Source organism: Mastigoproctus giganteus, chromosome 12 (assembly GCF_048544385.1).
Source record: "Mastigoproctus giganteus isolate SK-2022 chromosome 12, ASM4854438v1, whole genome shotgun sequence".
Classification (NCBI taxonomy): domain Eukaryota; kingdom Metazoa; phylum Arthropoda; class Arachnida; order Uropygi; family Thelyphonidae; genus Mastigoproctus; species Mastigoproctus giganteus.
The window spans coordinates 113728250-113751672 of record NC_143586.1 but is presented as its reverse complement, the minus strand read 5'-3'; the positions used below and the strand labels follow the sequence as shown (position 1 = coordinate 113751672).

The window sequence follows — 23423 nt, the reverse complement described above, 5'->3', positions numbered from 1 at the left end:
TACACCTCTATCAGATCACCGCGCTGGTGCCTAGTCTCCAGACACTGTAATTTGCAAAACTTAAGCCTTTCTTCGTAAGAGCAACCCTTTGTTCTATTCACTAATCTTGTTGCCCTTCTCTGTACTCGTTCCAGCAGCTCTACATCCTTCTTAAAATGAGGCCTCCAGACCTGTATACAGTACTCAAGGTGTAGCCTGACCATTGCTTTATACAAGGGAATAATCACCTCCTTATCCCTGCTAGAAAAATTCCTATATATCATTGACAATACACCATGAGCTACACTTGCAGCCCATCTGCACTGCTCAGAGAACTTCAAATCTGCCTGCACAACCACCCCAGGTGCCTTTTATTCTCTACCACTGTCAGTGTAGTACCACAGAGTTGATACATTGCTCTGGGGTTGTTGTTTCTCATATGTAGTACTTTACATTTGTCAATGTTAAACTTCATTTGCCACCTCTCAGCCCATCTGCTCAACCTTTCTAGATATAAGAAAGTTGCTGCTATGGTGGAAGGGTGGCTGAGTGCAAGAAGACAGAGTGGTGATCAATGGGCACTGCTCTTCTTGGACTGATGTTATTAGCAGAGTCCCCCAGGGTTCTGTGTAGGGACCATTGTTGTTTTCTGTATTTATTAATGATATTGATGAAGGCATATCTTGACGTCTAAGTTTGCAGATGATACAAATGTTGGCAGGGTAGTTAATCACAGTAATCAGAGTATGCTACTGCAAGAAGAACAAGACAAATGGGCTGAGAATTGGCAATTGAAGCTTAATATTGAGAAATTTTTCCTATGGAGAGCAGTAATCCTAGATTAACATACTGGCTGTGTGGTACCACACTCAGGGCATGGGCTTAGCACTGGGCAATGGAGAATGAAAATGATCTGGGGGTATTTGTGCAGTCAGATATAAAGTTCTCTTCTCTGAACCATTAGGTGGCAGTGATCACAGTGTATTGATGTGGAATTTACTTAAAGATGTAACAACCATGAAAGGTAAAGTATAGAATTGCTGCTTTTGTAAAGTAGACTACAGTGGTCTTAGACAGTTTTTAAATTCTATACAGTGGGACCAACTAATGTTACCAACAACAAATATTGATACGTTGCTCTGGGGTTGCTGTTTCCAATATGTAGTACTTTACATTTGACAATGTTAATCTTCATTTGCCACCTCTCAGCCCATCTGCTTATCCTTTCCAGATCCTGTTGCAGTAGCATAGTGTCAGTAGTGTCCTTGACAACCCTGCCAACCTTCGTATCGTCTGCAAACTTGGACATTAAGTTTCATATACCATCATCAATGTCATTTATAAATACAGAAAACAATAATGGACCCAATACTGAACCCTGAGGGACTCCACTAATAACATTAGTCCACATTGAGCAGTGTCCATTGATTACCACTCTCTGTCTTCTCCCCCTCAACCACCCCTTTATCCATAGCAGCAATTTGCCTCCAAGGCCACACTGCTCCAATTTGTGCAGCACTCTTCCATGTGCAACAGTACCAAAACCTTTCTAAGATCCAAGTATATAATATCAAAGTTATTCCCTGCATCCAGTTCTTTTGTGACTGCATCATAGTATCCAATGAAAATGGTCAGGCAAGACTTCCCCTTAACAAAACCATGCTGTGTCCGAGCTATAACTGAAGTCTTGTCTAGATGATCCTGCAGTGTTCTTTAACCAGTGGCACCATTAATTTTCCGGGAACAGAAGTTAAACTAACAGGTCTATAATTACTTGTGTCGCCCTGTGATCCTCCTTTGTGAATTGGAGTCACATTTGCACATCTCCAGTCCATGGGTACTCAGGGGAAGTACCCATGCACATCTCCAGTCCATGGGTACTTCCCCTGAGTCCAAGGAAGCTCTCATAATTATGGCTAAGGGTTTCCTTACTTCCTTTGCTGCCTCCTTTAATATAACTGGATAGATCCCATCCACCCCCAGGTGCCTTTCTTGTGTTTATCTTCAATAATTTCTCCTCCACTTTACTGTCAGAGATTATAAGATTCTCTAGCTTACTGCCAGAGTTGAATACACCTCTGGCATTCCCCTCGCTGAATGACTCCTCATGTGTGAATGTCGATGCAAAATATTCATTTAGTTTGTTAGCTATCTGAGCAGGATCATCAACAGTTGACCCATCGATATCAAGTGGACCAATCTGATTCATCCCCTTCCTTCTAGAGTTTACATAAGTAAAGAACTCTTTGCTGTTTTTCTTTGCATACCTTCCCAAAGATTTCTCGTAATCTGCCTTCGTCTGCCTAACCTCCTTTGTAACTTGGTTACAGATCAACTTGTATCTATGATAGGCTTCTGTGTCACGTGTTAATTTGTATGTATTCCATGCATTTTTCTTCTCTGCCATATGTCTCAGTAGTTCATCTGACATCCACTTAGGCCTAAACCTTGAACAATATTTCTTAGTTGGTATGTAAAGCCTAGTAGCTTCCAAGATAAGTTCTTTGAATGCTTCCCATTTTGAATTTGCTGTTGGTAACATCATCAGTTGGTCCCACTGTATAGAATTTAAATACTGTCTCAGTCCATCGTAATCGCTTTTGCGAAAGCAATAACCCTTCCCTTTACCCCAAATGGTAGTTACCTCTTTGAGTAAATACCACTTCAGCACACTGTGATCACTGCCACCTAGTAGTTCATTTACCTGCAGATTCTTAATGCATGAAGAATCACTACTGATAATCAAATCAAGATTATCAGTAGTGATTTTGAGACAATCAGGCAACTCCCTCTAGTTGCCTCCCGAACATGCTGATGTAGAAAACATTCATCCAATAAATCCACAAAAGCCTTGCTAGTGTGTGAGTGACCAGACCCCAAATTCCAGTCAATATCTGGGAAATTAAAATCCCCCATTATAAGACTCTCCGATTTACTGGCCCACTCTATTTCCCTGTACAGTTTCTTATTATACTCATCAGAGTCATTAGGACTATACCCACTCGTACTCTCAATTTTGATCTCCCAATGCTTATGTCACACCAAACTGACTCGACACTGAACTGCACTGTCCAGCGATGTCGACTGGCTTCACTTCCTTGGATTTTATGTATTTCTTAACTAATAGCATAGCCCCTCCTCCCTTCCTATCCTGTCTATCCTTTCTGTAGATGTTGTACTCCCCAAATTCCAGTTCTGCGTTCCTTATATCTGTGTGACACTACATCTCTGAAATCCCTACAATATCTGCCTTTGATGTTTTGAGCAATACCTCAAATTCATCAAATTTATTTACTAAACTCCTAGCATTGGTGTACACGCAAGTATACATGCACCTGTTCTTTTTCTTAGCTACCGTAACACAACCCATGTGTTTACTTGTACCCCAATGATTCCCAGCAGTCTCTGAAATATCCTGCATCTTATTTTCCATGATGCGGCTCATTCCAATAGAAGCAGTGCAAGAATCACTTTTACCTCTGCCAGTGGCTACTGTTAATCTATTAGTCCTTGTATCCCCCCAATCTAGCAGTTTTCCGACCCACCTAACACTGCCTCGATAGCATCAGCAAACATTCTTGCACCCTTTCTATTTAAGTGTACCCCATCTCTGTAGAAACAGTCTCTCCTGTTAACAAGTACAGACCAGGCTGGAAAAAATTCTACCCCTTGAGCCTTGCACAATCTTTCCAGGGCCGAAAATGATCGGCAGGGCTCTCATCATATACTCCCTCCTATCGTGTCTGGGCAGAATTGCAGACACTTTCAAATTCAACCCTAATTCACAGCTTTTTTTCAACAGTGACCTGTACTTGTTAAGTAATTCCGCCGGTCTCCTACTCTTAATATCATTAGTGCCATCGTGTACAACTATATCACCTTTTGTGCCCTTAAAAGATGATACCCTCTCTACAAAGTCATCAACCTCTGCCCCTTTCAGACATACCCTGGTCCTGTTCCACCTATCCTTTTTACAAAGCATGTTTCCCGTTTCCCTGACAATAGAGTCACCAACAACTACTAGTTAAGAAGTCACTGAAATATTCAATCATATAAAAAACATAAATTTTCAGAACCTTCTCTTCATTCCTATTTACTTATTACAATGATGAAGGGAAATGAACAATAGAAAGTGCGAGTGGTGGAAGTGCTAGGAAACCAAACAAAATTGATTTAGAAATGAAGATGAAAATGATTAAGAAGCAAGAAGTAGGACGTTTGTCATCTATTGCATGGGGCTTGGCACACCCAGGGTCCTGAGCTGGATACGATCATTCTTCTGTTTTTTGGTGATTCCCTTCTACTTTTGACTCTCTCTCTCTCTCTCTCTCTCTCTCTCTCAGGGTAACTTGGGAATTTTTTTTTCCCCTGGTACAGCATAAGCGTCAGGCTTCCTTGCACCATATACTATTATTAATAATAATAATAATACCAACAAAGAAATACTGTTCAAGATTTAGGCCTAAATGGATGTTAGATGAACTAATTAGACATATGGCAGAGAAGAAAAATGCATGGGATACATATAAATTAACACGTGACACAGAAGCCTATGATAGATATAAGCTGGTCTGTAACGAAGTTACAAAGGAGGTTAGGCAGGCGAAGGCAGATTACGAGAAATCTTTGGCAAAGGATGCAAAGAAAAACAGCAAAGAGTTCTTTACTTACGTAAACTCTAGAAGGAAGGGGATGAATCAGATTGGTCCACTTGATATCGATGGTTCAACTGTTGATGATCCTGCTCAGGTAGCTAACAAACTAAATAATATTTTGCATTCATATTCACACATGAGCCGTTATTCAGGGAGGGGGATGCCAGAGGCATATTCAACTCTGGCAGTAAGCTAGATAATCTTGTAATAACTGAGAGTAAAGTGGAGGAGAAATTGTTGAAGATAAACACAAGATAGGCATCATCCACAAAGGAGGATCAAAGGGAGACAGGTAATTACAGACCTGTTAGTTTAACTTCTGTTCCAGAGAAATTAATGGAGGCACTGATTAAGGGAGCATTACAGAATCATCGAGACAAACCTTCAGTTATAGCTCGGACACAGCATGGGTTTGTTAAGGGAAAGTCTTGTCTGACAAATTTTATTGGATACTATGATGTAGTCACAAAGGAACTGGATATAAAGAATAACTCTGATATCATATATTTGGATCTTAGAAAAGCCTTCAATACTGTTGCACATGGAAGACTGCTGCACAAATTGGAGCAGTGTGGCATTGAAGGCAAATTGCTGCTTTGGTTAAAGGGATGTTTGAGTGGGAAAAGATTGAGAGTGGTAATCAATGGACACTGCTCTTCGTGGAATAATGTTATTAGTGGAATCCCTCAGGGTTCAGTGTTGGGTCCATTGTTGTTTTCTGTATTTATAAATGATATTGATGATGGTATATCAGGCTTAATGTCCAAGTTTGCAGACGATACGAAGGTTGGCAGGGTTATTAATGACACTAATGACTACAATGCTGCAACAGGATCTAGAAAAGTTGAGCAGACGGGCTGAGAGGTGGCAAATGAAGTTTAACATTGACAAATGTAAAGTACTACATATGGGAAGCAGTAATCCCAGAGTAACGTATCAACTCTGTGGTACCATACTGACAGTGGTAGAGAATGAAAAGGATCTCGGGGTAATTGTGCAGGCAGATATGAAGTTTTCTGAGCAGTGCAGACGGTCTGCAAGAGTAGCTCATGGTGTCTTGTCAATGATATACAGGAATTTTTCTAGCAGGAATAAGGAGGTGATTATCCTCTTGTATAAGGCAATGGTCAGGCCACACCTTGAGTACTGTGTACAGGTCTGGAGGCCTCATTTTAAGAAGGATGTAGAACTGTTGGAACGAGTACAGAGAAGGGCAACAAGATTAGTAAATGGAACAAAGGGTTGCTCTTACGAAGAAAGGCTTAAGTTTTGCAAATTACAGTGTCTGGAGACTAGCCACCTGGGAGGTGATCTGATTGAGGTGTATAAAGCCTTGAATGGTTTGAGCATGCTCAATGTGGATGGGATTCTTCCTCTTGCTCAGAATAATCACCTGAGAGGGTATAAATTCAAATTGAGGAAAGAAGGTTGTAGGATAGATGTGAGGAAGTTTGCCTTTAGGCAGCGGGTGGTTGATTGCTGGAACAAACTTCCATCTGTCGTAGAAGTTGAGAGCTTAAATAGATTCAAGGCAGAACTTGACAAACATTTGGAGCAAGTGGATGGGGGAAATAAGGGTTTTTTTTTTTTTTTTTTTTGGCTGATGCTATATAAGGCACATGATGCTTTATTGCATCATGTGCCTTTGCTCATGCTAATGGGTTGTGTCAGGGTAACAAAGAGTAAGAACAAGTGCATGAATACTTGAATGTCACTAATGCTAGAAGTATAGTAAATAAAGCTGATTAATTTGAAGTGCTGATAAAAACATCAAAGGCAGATATTGTTGGGATATTGGAGACATGGTGTTACATAGATATAAGATGTGCAGAATTGGAATTTGGGGAGTAAAATGTGTTCAGAAAGGACAGACAGGGTAGGAAAGGAGGAGGAGGGGTTATGGTATTAGTTATGAAACACAAAATCTAGGGAGGTGCATCCAGTTGACACAGTTGGACAGTGCAATGTTGAGTCTGTTTGGTGTGACAAACACTGAGAAAGGGAAAATGAGAATAGGAGTATGTTATAGGCCTAATGACTCTGATGAGTACAATGAACAGTCGTGCAGAGAAATAGAATGGGTCAGTAAATCAGAATGTCTTGCAATGGGGGATTTTAACTTTCCAGATATCGACTGGAACTTGTGAGTTGGTGACTCGCATGCTAGCAAGACTTTTGTGGATTTATTGGAGGATTGGTTCATATAGCAACATATTCGAGGGCAACAAAGGGAGTAATACCCTTGATCTGATTATCAGCAGTGATTATTCATGCATTAAGAATTTGCAGATAAAGGAACCACTAAGTGACAGTGATCACAGTGTACTGATGCGGGATTTACATAAAGATGTAACTACGATCAAGGGTAAAGGAAAAAAATTACCTTTTAATTTTAAAAATATTTTAAAATTATATTTTAAACCTACTCGTTGAGCTCTTTCCAACGGTGTATAATAAGCTATAGGCTGTCGAGGACATTTTTGTTCCCCTCATATTTTACCTCCCCATTTCTCACATGATGTACAAATCCATGCAAAATTTCAAGTCAATAGGTTGAGTGGTTCCAGAGATACAATGCTGTGACAAAAGGACATACAGACAGACAGACAGACCACCGAGTGACATTATAGGGTCCTTTGTTAGATTACGGCCCCTAAAAATAATAAGTAAAAATAAATAACATAAATAAAAATGATTTCATAATAAAGTTCTTGTAGAATATTTCAAATTTTCATTAAGTTCTCATCCAACACCCTCTGCCGACTTATTTTCTTCCTCTTTATGTGTCTCTTTCTTAATGATGTTTTCAGAGCAGCCACGAATCAATATATTTTGCTGGATCGAAGCGGGTCAGCAGTGGGACTACAAACAGTAGTGAAGAAACTGTTTTTGTCACCAACGAAGCTCTGGTTAGGCTGACAATCAGATTCATTTGTGAAAATCCTTGTTCACAATCACTCGATGAAATTGGTATCGTACTCAGAGCATCCATCAAATACTTCAATTCTTCCGAAACCATCTTTTCAATTAGATATTTCCGAAATCCACGAATTGTATCTCTTTCATTTAACTGTAACCTAATTGAAAATTTTCTAACTTAAGTTTCAGCAAATGCCATCATTTCACGTTTAGAAGGTTTAATACCTTTGTTGTCCTCGTTTTCTTTCTCTCATCATCGGTATTGTCACAACCTAATGTCACAGATGTGACTCAGCCCAGTCACTGCATCCCCCTCTTTGTTTCAGGTGGTCATCATGTGACACGACGTCATTGCAGCGGTAAATGCGACTACAAAACAATATGAATTTGCTTGCTATGCGGTACCTTGTGTCTTCCTGAGTAATGAAAAGTGAAACTTGGAAATATTCATTCATAAATTGTTCGTATTTTTCCTTTAACATCTTTTTAATTACCGTAAGTGGCAAAAATTAATATTGGGTTAGCTTACCACGTGGTTCCTCGTGTCGTCCTGCATTTGTCATCTATCCTGTTCCATTCTGCAGGTAAACTGTTTCGTTGTTTTTTGCTGCTGCAAGCCCGCATACCTCGACTGATGAGGTGAGTTTTCTTTTACCATCTCATTAACCTAGTATCATGTCAGTTGTTATGTTCTTTAAAAAAAAAAAAAAAAATTCTATTGGCATATTGTGCATATACAAAGAGGAATTTTATTGTTAATTGCACGTGTTAGTCAAATTTCATTTGAGTTTAGAAAAAAAGTTATGTTTTTAGGTTAGTTTTTACGTGACTTCTGTAGGGATTCAAGCAAAAACCAATCGATGGAAAAAAAAAACAATTAAGAGGCATCATGTATTTAATTGACTTTCATTTGTGTTTAGTAAGAAAAAGGTTATGTTTTTACGCAACTCCAGTAGGGATTCAAGAAAAAACAGGTCATTGGCTGCACGTGGTATTACTTTTTGTTTCTTGGTTTGAAAAAAAATTGCTGTTTTCATGTTAATTTTTCTTCATTTTAAATCTGAGATATTGTTATGTTACTTGACGTTTTGTTTTCCCCGAATAAATTGCATTTCTGTTACTTGCTGCTCCTAAAAATTGCCGTGCTGTACTCCAGTATACGGTGCACCCATGTAATTGGTTGTGAGAACGGGGTAAAGCAGTGATTGACAAGTTGTGACTCCGCCCACTGACTGCATCCCCCGCTTCGTTTCGGGCAGGCGTCACGTGACACGTCACTGGAGCACTCGATGCAAAATTCGTTGCGTATTGTTTCATCTGTATGCTGGTTTGTGGTCTGTGCTGTTCGTTTGTTGCTGTTTGCTGGAGTTAATGTTCCGTTGCTGCTTGACAAATGGTTGCTTATTTAGTCCCGAGTTCTTGTGTTTATGAGGTGAGTTTTATTTGTGTTTGTGTTATTTTCAAGTATTATTAGTTTCTGTGTTATTTTCAAGTATTATTAACCTAGTATTGTGTTGGTTGAGTATAGTGTCAGTTGCGATCTTTTCAAAAAAAAAATTCATGTTGCCATTTTGTGCTTATGTGAAGAGCAATTTTATTGTTCGTTGCATGTGTTAATTGACTTTCATTTCTGTTAAGCGAAAAAAGTTTAGGTTTTTAAGTTAAGTTTTTATGCGACTTCGGAAGAGATTCAAGCTAAAATTGGTCGTTGGAAGAAAAAAAAATTTTATGGAGTCATGTTTTTGATCGACTTTCATTTGTGTTTAGTGAAAAATGTTTTAGGTTACGTTTTTTTAGGTTTTTAGGTTATGCTTTTACACGACTTCAGGAGTTATTTAGCAAAAACTGTTCATTTGCTGCATGTCATATTAGTTTTTGTTTCATTTTGAGAAAAAGTTACTGTTTTTGAGTTAAATTTTCTTAATTTTAACTCCAACATGTTATGTTGCGTGAGATTTTGTCTTTTTGGAATAAATTGCATTTGTTTTAGTTGCTGCTCCGAAAAAATTACTGTATTGCCGTTAATTTCGTTGTTTTTCAGCTCTGCCATACTCTTATGCCACGTGAAATTTGCCACGTGGCATGCCACGTCGAGAAGAAAAGGGGAAACGCAATGAGTGGGTATAGTTACGAACTGTAAGTCACTGCTTTCCGCCTCTTCTTCTCGATGTCATTTTCTAAGGGGCACCAGGTTCTGGAACATTACCAATTGCCGCTTTGCAGCTCCAACATACTGTTATGTCATGTGACATCCACCACGTGCGGTCACCGAGAAGAGGGGGGAAAGCACTGAGTGGACGGAGTTACAAACCGCTTGACACTGCTTTTCCCCCCTTTCTTCTCGACGCCATTTTGTAATGGGCACCGTTCTCTGCAGTATTACTGAATTTATTTTTTAAGACGTCGTGTCATGTGACATCCGCCTGAAATGAAGAGGGGGACGGAGTGGGTGGAGTCACAACCTGTCAATCACTGCTTTCCCCCACTTCTCGTCGCCATTTTGAAAGGTGTACGTGCATTTTTGTTACTTGAATTTTTAAAATTATAGGATTTATCCTTTGTTTTCAGCAGCCATATTTGTTGCTGTGCCACATGCCATCCGCGTGTCACTTGACATCCTCCAGGCAGGGGAGGAACACAGTGAGTAGGTAGAGTGTCAACTCGTCAATCACTGCTTTCCCCCTCCTCTCCTTGCCGCCATTTTGAAAGGGGTAGCAGTTACTGAATTTTACCCTTATTTTTTCGTTAATTTTAATTCAGCAAGCACTGTGCATGCTCCGTCAGAATTACATGTTCAGTGACAAGTCGGAACTGTTCTATCAGAATATTATTCACGACAGGATGGACCTAATGGTGACTTACGAACTAACCATGACGCATGACACTATACTGGAGGATTAGCAGTGTCACAGAGTAGTAGATACAGAGTGGACGGAGTAGATACAATTACTCAATTACTTGCTCAATTACTCCCAGCGCCCTCATTGTATGAACATGGAACTAACGCAGCCATCAAAACCCAGAGAGTACTACATGCATGCCCAATGCTAATAAAGCCGATACAGTATTTCAATTTGATTAGTGTTAATGGAGCATCGCAAGTTCGATTTACATTGCTTTTATCGTTATTATAATTATTTGTGTAGTTGTCTACTGACATGATGGACAGGAAGAAGTATTTCTTTTGTAACAAAGCTGGAGTACGATTCCACTAATTTCCGAAAGAACATTTAAGGTAAATTTTCGTAATAATTGATACAACTAAAAAATATTTCATGAAATGTTAAAAAAAACAAAAAAAAACATACTGTTTATAGCTAATTAATAACTAATTCATAACTTATTACATTAATTAATGTGAATAATGTATTGATATTAATCAAAGTAATAGTTTATTGAATAGTTAAATAATTTAAATCTAGATATTTCAAGATGACAACTGCCACTTGTTTCAGTCTAGTGAACTATCTACAAGAAAGTCATAACCATGTTTCAGCCTTTATCTGTATCAGTATCTTTCTTAAAACTCCAATATCAAAATTATCTGAATTTTGATGCTAGAATTGTAAGAAAGATACTAATATTTGTATTAGCAAAGGAAGCAAAACTTATCTCTCAGTAACAGCATGGAATATATGTCATAGCATCTTTACAGTTTATGAAATTAAGGACTGTATTAAAGACTGTGACACACTTCTTTATTATTACTATTATTAATTTATTTAGTTTTGTTGCTTATACTGGACTTATAAGTCTTTAGTCTTGATTTTAATTGTATGACTTAAATCAATATGCCTTTATTAAGTTTGCATTAATATATTCAATAAGTATGCATAAATGGATGTGAAAGTTACACAAAGTGCGAGTAACTAGAAAGGTGAGGATAGTTGAAAAAGAAGTGTAGTAGATATGTGAAAGCCAAAAGAATGTTAGCATTAGCATTAGTAGAGGCATATGATGCAAGAAAGCAAGCTTATTCAGCATCAGCCAAAAAAAAAAAAAAAAAACCACTCCCATTTCACCCCTCCGTTCGTTCGAAATACCTGTCCAGTTGAGCTTTAAATTTGTTTAGGCTATCAACTTCATCAACAAGTGATGGAAGTCGGTTCCACCAACCAACCACCCGCTGGCCAAAGGCAAATTTCCGCACATCTATCCGACATCCGTCCTTCCTCAATTTGAATTTATGCCCTCTGAGGTGATTATTCTGAGCAAGATGAAGAATCCCATTGGCATTTAGCATGCTCAAACCATTCAAAGCCTTATACACCTCTATCAGATCACCTCGCCGGTGCCTAGTCTCCAGACTCTGTAATTTGCAAAACTTAAGCCTTTCTTCATAAGAGCAACACTTTGTTCCATTCACTAATCTTGTTGCTCTTCTCTGTACCCGTTCCAGCAGCTCTACATCCTTCTTGAAATGAGGCCTCCAGACATGTATACAGTACTCTAGGTGTGGCCTAACCATTGCCTTATACAAGGGAATAATCACCTCCTTATCCCTGCTAGAAAAATTCCTGTATATCATTGACAAGACACCATGAGCTACTCTTGCAGCTCGTCTGCACTGCTCAGAGAACTTCATATCTGCCTGCACAAAATACCCCCAGGTCCTTTTCATTCTCCACCACTGTCAGTATAGTACCGCAGAGTTGATACGTTGCTCTGGGGTTACTGTTTCCCATATGTAGTACTTTACATTTGTCAATGTTAAACTTCATTTGCCACCTCTCAGCCCATCTGCTCAACCTTTCCAGATCCTGTTGCAGCAGCATAGTATCAGTAGTGTCCTTAACAACCCTGCCAACCTTGGTATCGTCTGCAAACTTGGACATTAAGCCTGATACACCATCATCAATATCATTTATAAATACAGAAAACAACAATGGACCCAACACTGAACCCTGAGGAACTCCACTAATAACATTAGTCCACGTTGAGCAGTGTCCATTGATTACCACTCTCTGTCTTCTGCCACTCAACCATCCCCTTATCCATAGCAGCAATTTGCCTCCAATGCCACATTGTTCCAATTTGTGCAGCAGTCTTCCATGTGCAACAGTATCAAAAGCCTTTCTAAGATCCAAATATATAATATCAAAGTTATTCCCTGCATCCAGTTCTTTTGTGACTACATCATAGTATCCAATCAAATTGGTCAGGCAAGACCTGCCCTTAGCAAAACCGTGCTGCGTCTGAGCTATAACTGAATTCTTGTCTAGATGATCCTGCAGTGCTTCTTTAACCAGTGCCTCCATTAATTTACCTGGAACAGAAGTTAAACTAACAGGTCTATAATTACTTGTGTCGGCCTTTTATCCTCCTTTGTGAATTGGGGTTACATTTGCACGTCTCCAGTCTATGGGTACCTCCCCTGAGTCTAAAGAAGCTCTCATAATTATGGCTAGGGGTTTGCTTACTTCCTTTGCTGCCTCCTTTAATATAACTGGATAGATCCCATCCACCCCAGGTGCCTTTTTTATGTTTATCCTCAACAATCTCTCCTCCACTTTTCTCTCAGTTACCATTAGCATTAGTAGAGGCATTTGATGCAAGAAAGCAAGCTTATGCAGCATCAGCCAAAAAAAAAAAAAAAAAAAAAAAACCACTTCCACTTTAACCCTCTGTTCGTTCAAAATACGTGTCCAGCTGAGCCTTAAACTTATTTAGGCTATCAACCTCCACCACAAGGGATGGAAGGCTGTTCCACCAACCAACCACCCGCAGGATAAACGCAAATTTCCGCACGTCTATCCTACATCTGTCTTTCCTCAATTTGAATTTATGCCCTCTCAGGTGATTTTTCTGAGCAAGAGGAAGAATCCCATCAGCATTGAGCATGCTTAAACCATTCAAGGCTTTATACACCTCTATCAGATCACCTCGCTGGTGCCTACTCTCCAGACACTGTAATTTGCAAAACTTAAGCCTTTCTTCGTAAGAGCACCCCTTTGTTCTATTCACTAATCTTGTTGCCCTTCTCTGTACTCGTTCCAGCAGCTCTACATCCTTCTTGAAATGAGGCCTCCAGACCTGTATACAGTACTCTAGGTGTGGCCTGACCATTGCCTTATACAATGGAATAATCACCTCCTTATCCCTGCTGGAAAAATTCCTGTATATCATTGACAATACTCCATGAGCTACTCTTGCAGCCCGTCTGCACTGCTTAGAGAACTTCATATCTGCCTGCACAACCACCCCCAAGTCCCTTTCATTCTCTACCACTGTCAGTGTAGTACCACAGAGTTGATACGTTGCTCTGGGGTTGCTGTTTCCCATGTGTAGTACTTTACATTTGTCAATGTTAAACTTCATTTGCCAACTCTCAGCCCATCTGCTCAACCTTTCCAGATCCTGTTGCAGCAGCATAGTGTCAGTAGTGTCCTTGACAACCCTGCCAACCTTTGTATCGTCTGCAAACTTGGACATTAAGCTTGATATACCATCATCAATATCATTTATAAATACAGAAAACAATAATGGACCCAACACTGAGCCCTGAGGGACTCCACTAATAACATTAGTCCACGATGAGCAGTGTCCATTGATTACCACTCTCTGTCTTCTCCGCCTCAACCACCCCTTTATCCATAGCAGCAATTTGCCTCCAATGTCACACTGCTCCAATTTGTGTAGCAGTCTTCCATGTGCAACAGTATCAAAAGCCTTTCTAAGATCCAATTATATAATATCAAAGTTATTCCCTGCATCCAGTTCTTTTGTAACTGCATCATAGTATCCAATCAAATTGGTCAGGCAAAACTTCCCCTTAACAAAACCATGCTGTGTCTGAGCTATAACTAAAGTCTTGTCTAAATGATCCTGCAGTGCTTCTTTAACCAGTGCCTCCATTAATTTTCCTGGAACAGAAGTTAAGCTCACAGGTCTATAATTACTTGTGTCAGCCTTTGATCCTCCTTTGTGAATTGGGGTCACATTTGCACATTTCCAGTCTATGGGTACCTCCCCTGAGTCCAAGGAAGCTCTCATAATTATGGCTAAGGGTTTGCTTACTTCCTTTGCTGCCTCCTTTAATATAACTGGATAGATCCCATTCACCCCAGGTGCCTTTCTTGTGTTTATCTTCAACAGTTTCTCCTCCACTTTACTCCCAGTTATTTCAAGATTCTGTAGCTTACTGCTAGAGTTGAATAGACCTCTGGCATTCCCCTTGCTGAATAACTCCTCATGTGTGAATGTCGATGCAAAATATTCATTTAGTTTGTTAGCTACCTGAGCAGGATCATCAACAGTTGACCCATCAATATCAAGTGGACCAATCTGATTCATCCCCTTCCTTCTAGAGTTTACATAAGTAAAGAACTCTTTGCTGTTTTTCTTTGCATCCCTTGCCAAGGATTTCTCGTAATCTGCCTTCGCCTGCCTAACCTCCTTTGTAACTTGGTTGCATATCAACTTGTATCTATCAGAGGCTTCTGTGTCATGTGTTAATTTGTAAGTATCCCATGCATTTTTCTTCTCTGCCATATGCCTCATTAGTTCATCTGACATCCATTTTGGCCTAAACCTTGAACAATATTTCTTAGTTGGTATGTAAAGCCTAGTAGCTTCCAAGATAAGTTCTTTGAATGCTTCCCATTTTGAATTTGCTGTTGGTAACATCATCAGTTGGTCCCACTGTATAGAATTTAAATACTGTCTAAGTCCATCGTAGTCGCCTTTACGGAAGCAATAACCCTTCCCTTTATCCCTAATGGTAGTTACCTCTTTGAGTAAATCCCACTTCAGCACACTGTGATCACTGCCACCTAGTGGTTCATTTATCTGCAGATTCTTAATGCATGAAGAATCACTGCTGATAATCAAATCAAGAGTATTACTCCCTCTAGTTGCCTCCCGAACATGCTGATGTAGAAAACAATCATCCAATAAATCCACAAAAGCCCTGCTAGTGCGTGAGTAACCAGCCCCCAAATTCCAGTCAATATCTGGGAAATTAAAATCTCCCATTATAAGACTCTCTGATTTACTGGCCCACTCTATTTCCCTGTACAGTTCCTTATTATACTCATCAGTCATTAGGCCTATAGCACACTCCTACTCTCAATTTTGATCTCCCAATACTTATGTCACACCAAACTAACTCAACACTGCACTGTCCAGCGATGTCGACTGGCTTCACTTCCTTGGTTTTTATGTGTTTCTTAACTAATAGCATAACCCCTCCCCCCTTCCTATCCTGTCTATCCTTTCTGTAGACGTTGTACTCCCCAAATTGCAGTTCTGCATCCCTTATATCTGTGTGACACAACGTCTCTGATATCCCAACAATATCTGCCTTTGATGTTTTGAGCAATACCTCAAATTCATCAAATTTATTTACTAAACTCCTAGCATTGGTGTACACGCAAGTATACATGCACCTGTTTCTATTCTTAGCTACCCTAACACAACCCATGTGTTTACTTGTACCGCAATGGCTCCCAGCAGTCTCTGAAATACCATGCATCTTGTTTTTCAGGCTTCTGCTCATTCTAATAGAAGCAGTGCAAGAATCTCTTTCACCTCTGCCAGTGGCTACTGTCAATCTATTGGTCTTTGTCTCCCCCCAAGCTAGCAGTTTTCCAACCCACCTAACACTGCCTCGATAGCATCAGCAAATATTCTTCCACCCTTTCTATTTAAGTGTATCCCATCCCTGTAGAAGCAATCTCTCCTGTTAACAAGTACAGTCCAGGCTGAAAAAAATTCTACCCCTTGAGCCTTGCACAATCTTTCCAGGGCCGAATTGATTGACAAGGCTCTCATCATATACTCCCTCCTATCGTGTCTGGGCAGAATTGCAGACACTTTCAAATTCAACCCTAATTCTCGGCTTTTGTTCAGCAGTGACCTGTACTTGTTAAGTAATTCTGCCGGTCTCCTACTCTTAATATTATTAGTGCCAACGTGTACAACTATATCACCTTTTGTGCTCTTAAAAGATGATATTCGCTCTACAACGTCATCAACCTTTGCCCCTGGCAGACATACCCTGGTCCTGTTCCACCTATCTTTTTTTACAAAGCATGTTCCCCGTTTCCCTGACAATAGAGTCACCAACAACTACTAGTTCCTTCGGGACCAGCGCATTCTGCCTTGGGGGTTGCCTCTGTGTCACGCGATGCCCAAGTGCAAGCTCTGGCGTTGATGTGGGCAGCTGAGAGCTTGATGGGCCCCTCAATTTAGTTTCTTCGAGGGCATCCACCCTGCCCTTCAAGCTCTCATATAGGCCCACAAGAACGCCGAGTTGTTGCCTGATATCGATACACTCCTTGCATCGTGCGCACACACAGTTATTACAAAATCATCCAGCTCACTGCCAATGTTTACTTTACCTACATCATTCTCCTTCCTGAATAACTCCTCATGCGTGAATTTAGATGAAAAGTACTCGTTTAGATTGTTAGCCACCTGAGCAGGATCCTCAACTGTTGAACCATCAATATCCAGTGGACCAATCTGATTCATCCCTTTCCTTCTCGAGTTTAAATATGTAAAGAACTCTTTTCTGTTTTTCTTTTCATCCTTTGCCAAGGATTTTTCGTAGTCTGCCTTTGCCTGCCTAATCTCCTTTGTGACTTGGTTACAGACCAACTTATATCTACCATAGGCTTCCATGTCACCCATTAATTTGTATGTATCCCATGCATTTTTCTTCTCTGCCACGTCTCATTAGTTCATCTGACAACCATTTAGGCCTAAACATTGAACAATATTTCTTAGATGGTATGTAAAGCCTGGTAGCCTCCAAGATTAGTTCCTTGAATGCTTCCCATTTTGAGTTTGCTGTTGGTAACATCATCAGTTGGTCCCACTGTATAGAATTTAAATACTGTCTCAGACCATCATAGTCGCCTTTACGAAAACAAAAACCCTTCCCTTTACCTCTGATGGTAGTTACCTCCTTGAGTAAATCCCACTTCAACACACTGTGATCACTGCCACCTAGTGGTTCATTTATCTGCAGATTCTTAATGCATGAAGAATCACTACTGATAATCAGATCAAGAGTATTGCTCCCTCTTGTTGCCCCACGAACATGCTGATGTAGAAAACAATCATCCAATAAATTCACAAAAGCCTTGCTAGTGTGCGAGTGACCAACCCACAAATTCCAGTCAATATCTGGGAAATTAAAATCCCCCATTATAAGACTCTCTGATTTATTGGCCCACTCTATTTCCCTGTACAATATCTTATTATACTCATCAGAGTCATTAGGCCTATAGCACACTCCTACTCTCAATTTTGATTTCCCTATGCTTATGTCACACCAAACTGACTCGACACTGCCCTGTCCATCGATGTCGACTGGCTTCACTTCCTTGGACTTTATGTGTTTGTTTGTTGTTTGTTATTTGGTTTTTAGGAGCATTAGCAACTAAGTCCATATTGCTCCGGGATATGCGGTGGTCATTCCCTGACCTTTCCGCATCCTCCGTATTTGGTGGTGATGGGCTCGAACCCAGGTCTAATCAAGAAGCGTGTGCTACGCACTGCTGCTCCTTCCCACCTGGCTACAGAGGCGCCGGACTTTATGTGTTTCTTAATTAATAGCATAACCCCTCCTCCCCTCCTGTCCTGTCTATCCTTTCTATACACATTGTATTCCCAAAATTCCAGTTCCGCATTACTTATATCTGTGTGACACCACGTCTCTGATATCCCAACAATATCTGCCTTTGATGTTTTGAGCAATACCTCAAATTCATCAAATTTATTTACCAAACTCCTAGCATTGGTGTACACGCAGGTATACATGCACCTGTTTCTATTCTTAGCTACCCTAACACAACCCATGTGTTTACTTGTACCGCAATGGCTCCCAGCAGTCTCTGAAATATCCTGCATCTTGTTTTTCAGGCTTCTGCTCATTTCAATAGAAGCAGTGCAAGAATCACTTCCACCTCTGCCAGTGGCTACTATTAATCTATTAGTCCTTGTATCCCCCCCAAGTAGCAGTTTACCGACCCACCTAACACTGCCTCGACAGCATCAGCAAAAATTCTTGCACCCTTTCTATTTAAGTGTATCCCATCCCTGTAGAAGCAATCTCTCCTGTTAACAAGTACAGTCCAGGCTGAAAAAAAAAATTCTACCCCTTGAGCCTTGCACAATCCCTCCAGGGCCGAATTGATCGACAAGGCTCTCATCATATACTCCCTCCTATCGTGTCTGGGCAGAATTGCAGACACTTTCAAATTCAACCCTAATTCACGGCTTTTTTTCAACAGTGACCTGTACTTGCTAAGTAATTCCGCCGGTCTCCTACTCTTAATATCATTAGTGCCAACGTGTACAACTATATCACCTTTTCTGCCCTTATATCCTAAAAGTTATGATAAATTAAGGAAATTATGGGCTGAATTACTAAGCCAATAGAAGGTTGGAGAACTGTAAAGTAAAATTAGTGCAGCAAAATTCCAATAAAACAAAAATAAAAGTAGAAAATGGTACAGCTGTCATTATGTCCCCCCCATATCTGATGACAGCTGTCATTATGTCCCCCCCCATATCTATTGACAGCTGTAACATTTTTTACTTTTATTTTTTGGTTTATTGGTAGTTTGCTGTACTAATTTTACTTTACAGTTCTCCCACCTTCTATTGGCTTAGTAATTCAGCCCATAATTTTCTTAATTCATCATAACTTCTAGGATACTAACATTCTTTCACCTTTCATATATTTACTACAATTATTTTTCAACTATCCTCACCCTTCTAGTTACTGGCACTTTGTGGTTTTTTTGTTTTTTTTTTTGGTAGTTGTTGGCGCATCGGCTTCTGTGGCCATAGTACACCTCCCAAGGTTTTTGCAGTACTTTGATCCAAGCCTGAGGCGGGATTCGAACCCAACCTTTGTGTTGCCGGGCAGGCACTTTACCCACCTGGCTAACCCGATCGGCCACACTTTGTGTAACTTTCGCATCCATTTATGCATACTTAATTCAATACAGCTTATACATACTCTTGCATCCTGTAATGCTTCTTTGCACTTTTAGGTGCATCTGTCATACCTGACTTATTAATCTTTTTATTTACTGAAACCATATCATCAACTGAATATATCCATCCTGTGTAACGTTTTAAACATTACCTTTAATGAGTTACATTTAATATTCATTTATATATATATATATATATATATATGAAAATGCTAATTTAAATTACTTTTGTTAAAGATAACTAACTCAGTAATAAGGCAGTCAAAATTTAGTCACAAAAAAAAAAAAAAAAAAAAATATATATATATATATATATATATATATATTAGTGGCTCTGGTTAGCAGCTAAATGATGTAGAGTTCATTTCATAGGATGCCAGGCCTAAAATAATTAAATAAAAATTAAAACCGAAGTCAAAAGGAGTTCAGTTCATTAAATCAAAACTTCAAACAAAAGTTGAGGTTAGTCAAAGTGACCAGATGTAGATTTATGGAGTTAAGATCAAATAAGTAATATTTTTTGGATTATTATTATTATTATTAGCTACATGGTGCAAGGAAGCTTGAGGCTTATGCTGCACCAGCCAAAAAAAAAAAAAAAAATTCCTGACTTACCCTGAGAGAGAGAGAGTTAAAAGTAGAAGGGAATTGCCGAGAAAGAGAAAAATGATGATATCCAGCTCAGGTCCCTGGGTGTGCCGAGCCAATACTCACATTAATAAATACAGAATTTTATGTACACACTACTGGGTTCAGGTTTGTAATAAAAGGTTTCAGTACAGTGAGACAGGTACATTGGTCTCACTATACTAAAACCTGCTATAATCGCCCACAATTTTATATACAGTAGTATATATATAAATTATTTTATTTATTAATGTTTATTGCAATTGGCACACATTGACTATCATCTTAATCTCCTTCTAGGCTGCATTTTAGCCAATGTGTGGCTATTGTAGTAGTAGTAGTAATAGTAGTGGCATGTGATGCAAGAAAGCAAGTGTATGAGCTTATGCAGCATCAGCCAAAAAAAAAAAAAAAAAAAATCACACCATTCCCTCCAAATGCCTGTCCAGTTCCTCCTTAAACTTATTTAACCTGTCAACTTCCACAACGATAGATGGAAGTTTGTTCCAGCAATTAACCACCCGCTGGCTAAAAGCAAATTTCCACACATCTATTCTACATCTGTCTTTTCTTAATTTGAAAATATGCCCCCTTAGGTTCGTAATCTGAACAAGTGGAAGGATCCCATCAGAATTCAGCATGCTCAACCCATTCAAGGCCTTATATACCTCAATCAAATCACCACACAGGTGCCTAGTCTCCACCCACTGCAATTTGCAGAAGTTAAGCCTCTCTTGGTAAGAGGATCCCTTCATTCCTCTCACCAATCTTGTTGCCCTTCTCTGTACACGCTCAAGTAAATCTACATCCTTCCTAAAATGAGGCTTCCAGACCTGTACGCAGTACTCAAGGTGTGGCCTGACCATTGCCTTATACAGAGGGACAATCACCTCCTTCTCCCTGCTAGCAAAATTCCTATATATCATTGACAAAACCCCATGACCTGCCCTGGCAGCCTGTCTGCACTGCTCAGAAAACTTCATATCTGACTGCACAATTACTCCCAGGTCTTTTTTACTTTCTACCAGCTTAAGTGTAGTACCACACAGTTGGTACGTTTTTCTAGGGTTACTTCTACCCATATGCAGTACTTTGCATTTGTCAAGGTTAAACTTCAGTTGCCACTTCTTAGCCCATCTGCCCAAATTATCTAGATCCTGTTGCAGTAGCACACTGCCATTACTGTCATTAACAACCCTACCAACCTTTGTATCATCTGCAAACTTCGACATTAAGCCTAATATACCTTCATCAATATCATTGATAAATATACAAAACAACAATGGACCTAACACCGAACCCTGTGGGATTCCACTAATAACATTAGTCCACGAAGAGCACCCATTGATTACCACCCTCTGTCTTCTCCCACTTAACCATCCTTTTACCCATTGTAGCAACTTACCCTTAATACCATTCCGCTCCAATTTGTACAAGTCTTCCATGCGCAACAGTGTCAAAAGCTTTCCTGAAATCCAAATACTGTATATGATATCAAAATTATTTTTTGCATCCAGTTCCTTTGTAATCACATTATAATATCCAATCAAATTTGTCAGACAAGACTTTCCCTTAACAAACCCATGCTGTGTCTGAAATATTGCTGAAGTCTTGTCTAGATGATTCTGCAATGCATCTTTAACCAGTGACTCCATTATTTTACCCGGAACAGAAGTTAAACTAACTGGTCTGTAATAACTTGTGTCACCCTTCGATCCCCCTTTGTGAATTGGGGATACATTTGCACATCTTCAGTCCGTGGGGACCTCCCCTGAATCCAAGGATGCTCTCATAATTACGACGATTGTATTAAAAAGATTAAAAAATATCTTATTAAATTATTATACATGTGTCAAAACATAAGTAAATTAACATATTACACTGAAGAAATAAATATAAAGTATAAGGAGAAAAATGGGGAGAAAAAGAAAAACCGAAGGAGAAAACCGCCGTCTGCAGCGTTCCCATACGGCTATCATAACTGTTTTTTTCCTTTACTCGAAATGTTTACTTATGTTTATATTTCACTATTCAGCCGTCTTTCGTAGCGTTTTTTTTTTTTTTTTTTTTTTTTTGTATAGAAATAATAATTAATTATGAGTATCTCATACTAATAATCAGTGAATCAATATAATATCTATCACAACTACAAAACTGTACAAAATTCTCCAGGAACTCTTCGCAATGTTCCGGCCTATTTCCATGTTCATACAATGATGGATCCACTTTCTATGCGCTTTACCACGTTTGTTTGTTTATTTGGTTTTTAGGAGCATTAGCAACTAAGGGCATATTGCTCCGGGATATGCGGTGGTCATTCCCTGACCTTTCCGCCTCTTCCGTATTTGGTGGTGACGGGCTCGAACCCCGGTCTAATCAAGAAGCGTGTGCTATGCAGTGCTGCTCCTTCCCACCTGGCTACGGAGGCGCCTGCTTTACCATGTAAAAGGATTTAACATTATCAGCTATGGGAGTGTCCACTCTGTATCTTACTACTCTGTGATGCAATATCAACCATTCTGCTTTCTCCCATTCAAAAATCTAGTTGCGCTGCTTTGAATAAGTATATATAAAAACTTTCTTTCTGAATCCTACCTTATTCGTTGCCATCGTTTATCTTTTAAAGTGCAATTAACATATCGTCGCTGCAAGAAATCAGCACAGTATCTTTTACGAAAGTTGCAAAATTTTGATTCCGAAATAACAGATCTCATAAACACATTAAAGAACTTGCGACCAACAATTAAAAACGATGCCATTTTCGTTTCACACTAATCTGAGATATAAATCAAATTATCACGATAATATATGAATGTGATACTACTGACCACACAGGCAGTAAATATATATAATATACTATCTGCAAAGGGTATAATAGGACATATATTTATTATTCCTTAGCTATAACAGAAAGCATAATTTACTACAACGGTGACATTAACTCATAGCAAAAACAGGAATTCTTATCAAACAAAAATATGAACGATAGGGTGCGCTATAGTAATTCGACTCAGCATATGGAATCAAACTTTTTTTTTTCAGTTCCAGTTGCTGCAAAACACAAAATCTCGGTTCCGTGTTTAGCTCCTACTTTGTATCTTTTTCTAGGAAGGGAAATGTCTATAAATCTCGCAAGTTTGCAATTTACCCGTTATAAGAAGAAGAGAATACAGTAGAGCCAGTGGAGGCAGTAACTAACTAACTTTAATAAGTTTTAATACAGGTAGTTTTAGGAGTAACGAACTCCTTCTCCAGCAAGTACATACAGAAATGAAAACGGGACATAAATCGT

General features: G+C 39.4%; 1 protein-coding gene across 1 annotated transcript in view; it reads right to left on the bottom strand.

Moving 5' to 3' along the window:
* LOC150077351 (tetratricopeptide repeat protein 19, mitochondrial-like) overlaps nucleotides 1–22888 on the bottom strand; it is a 32906-nt gene extending 10018 nt beyond the window's left edge. Inside the window, exon 1 of the mRNA XM_090386399.1 lies at nucleotides 22727–22888. Within this exon, the coding sequence (XP_090242525.1) occupies nucleotides 22727–22845 (119 nt within the window). The 5' untranslated portion in view covers nucleotides 22846–22888. The remainder of the gene's footprint in view (nucleotides 1–22726) is intronic.
* Nucleotides 22889–23423: the final 535 nt, after the last annotated feature.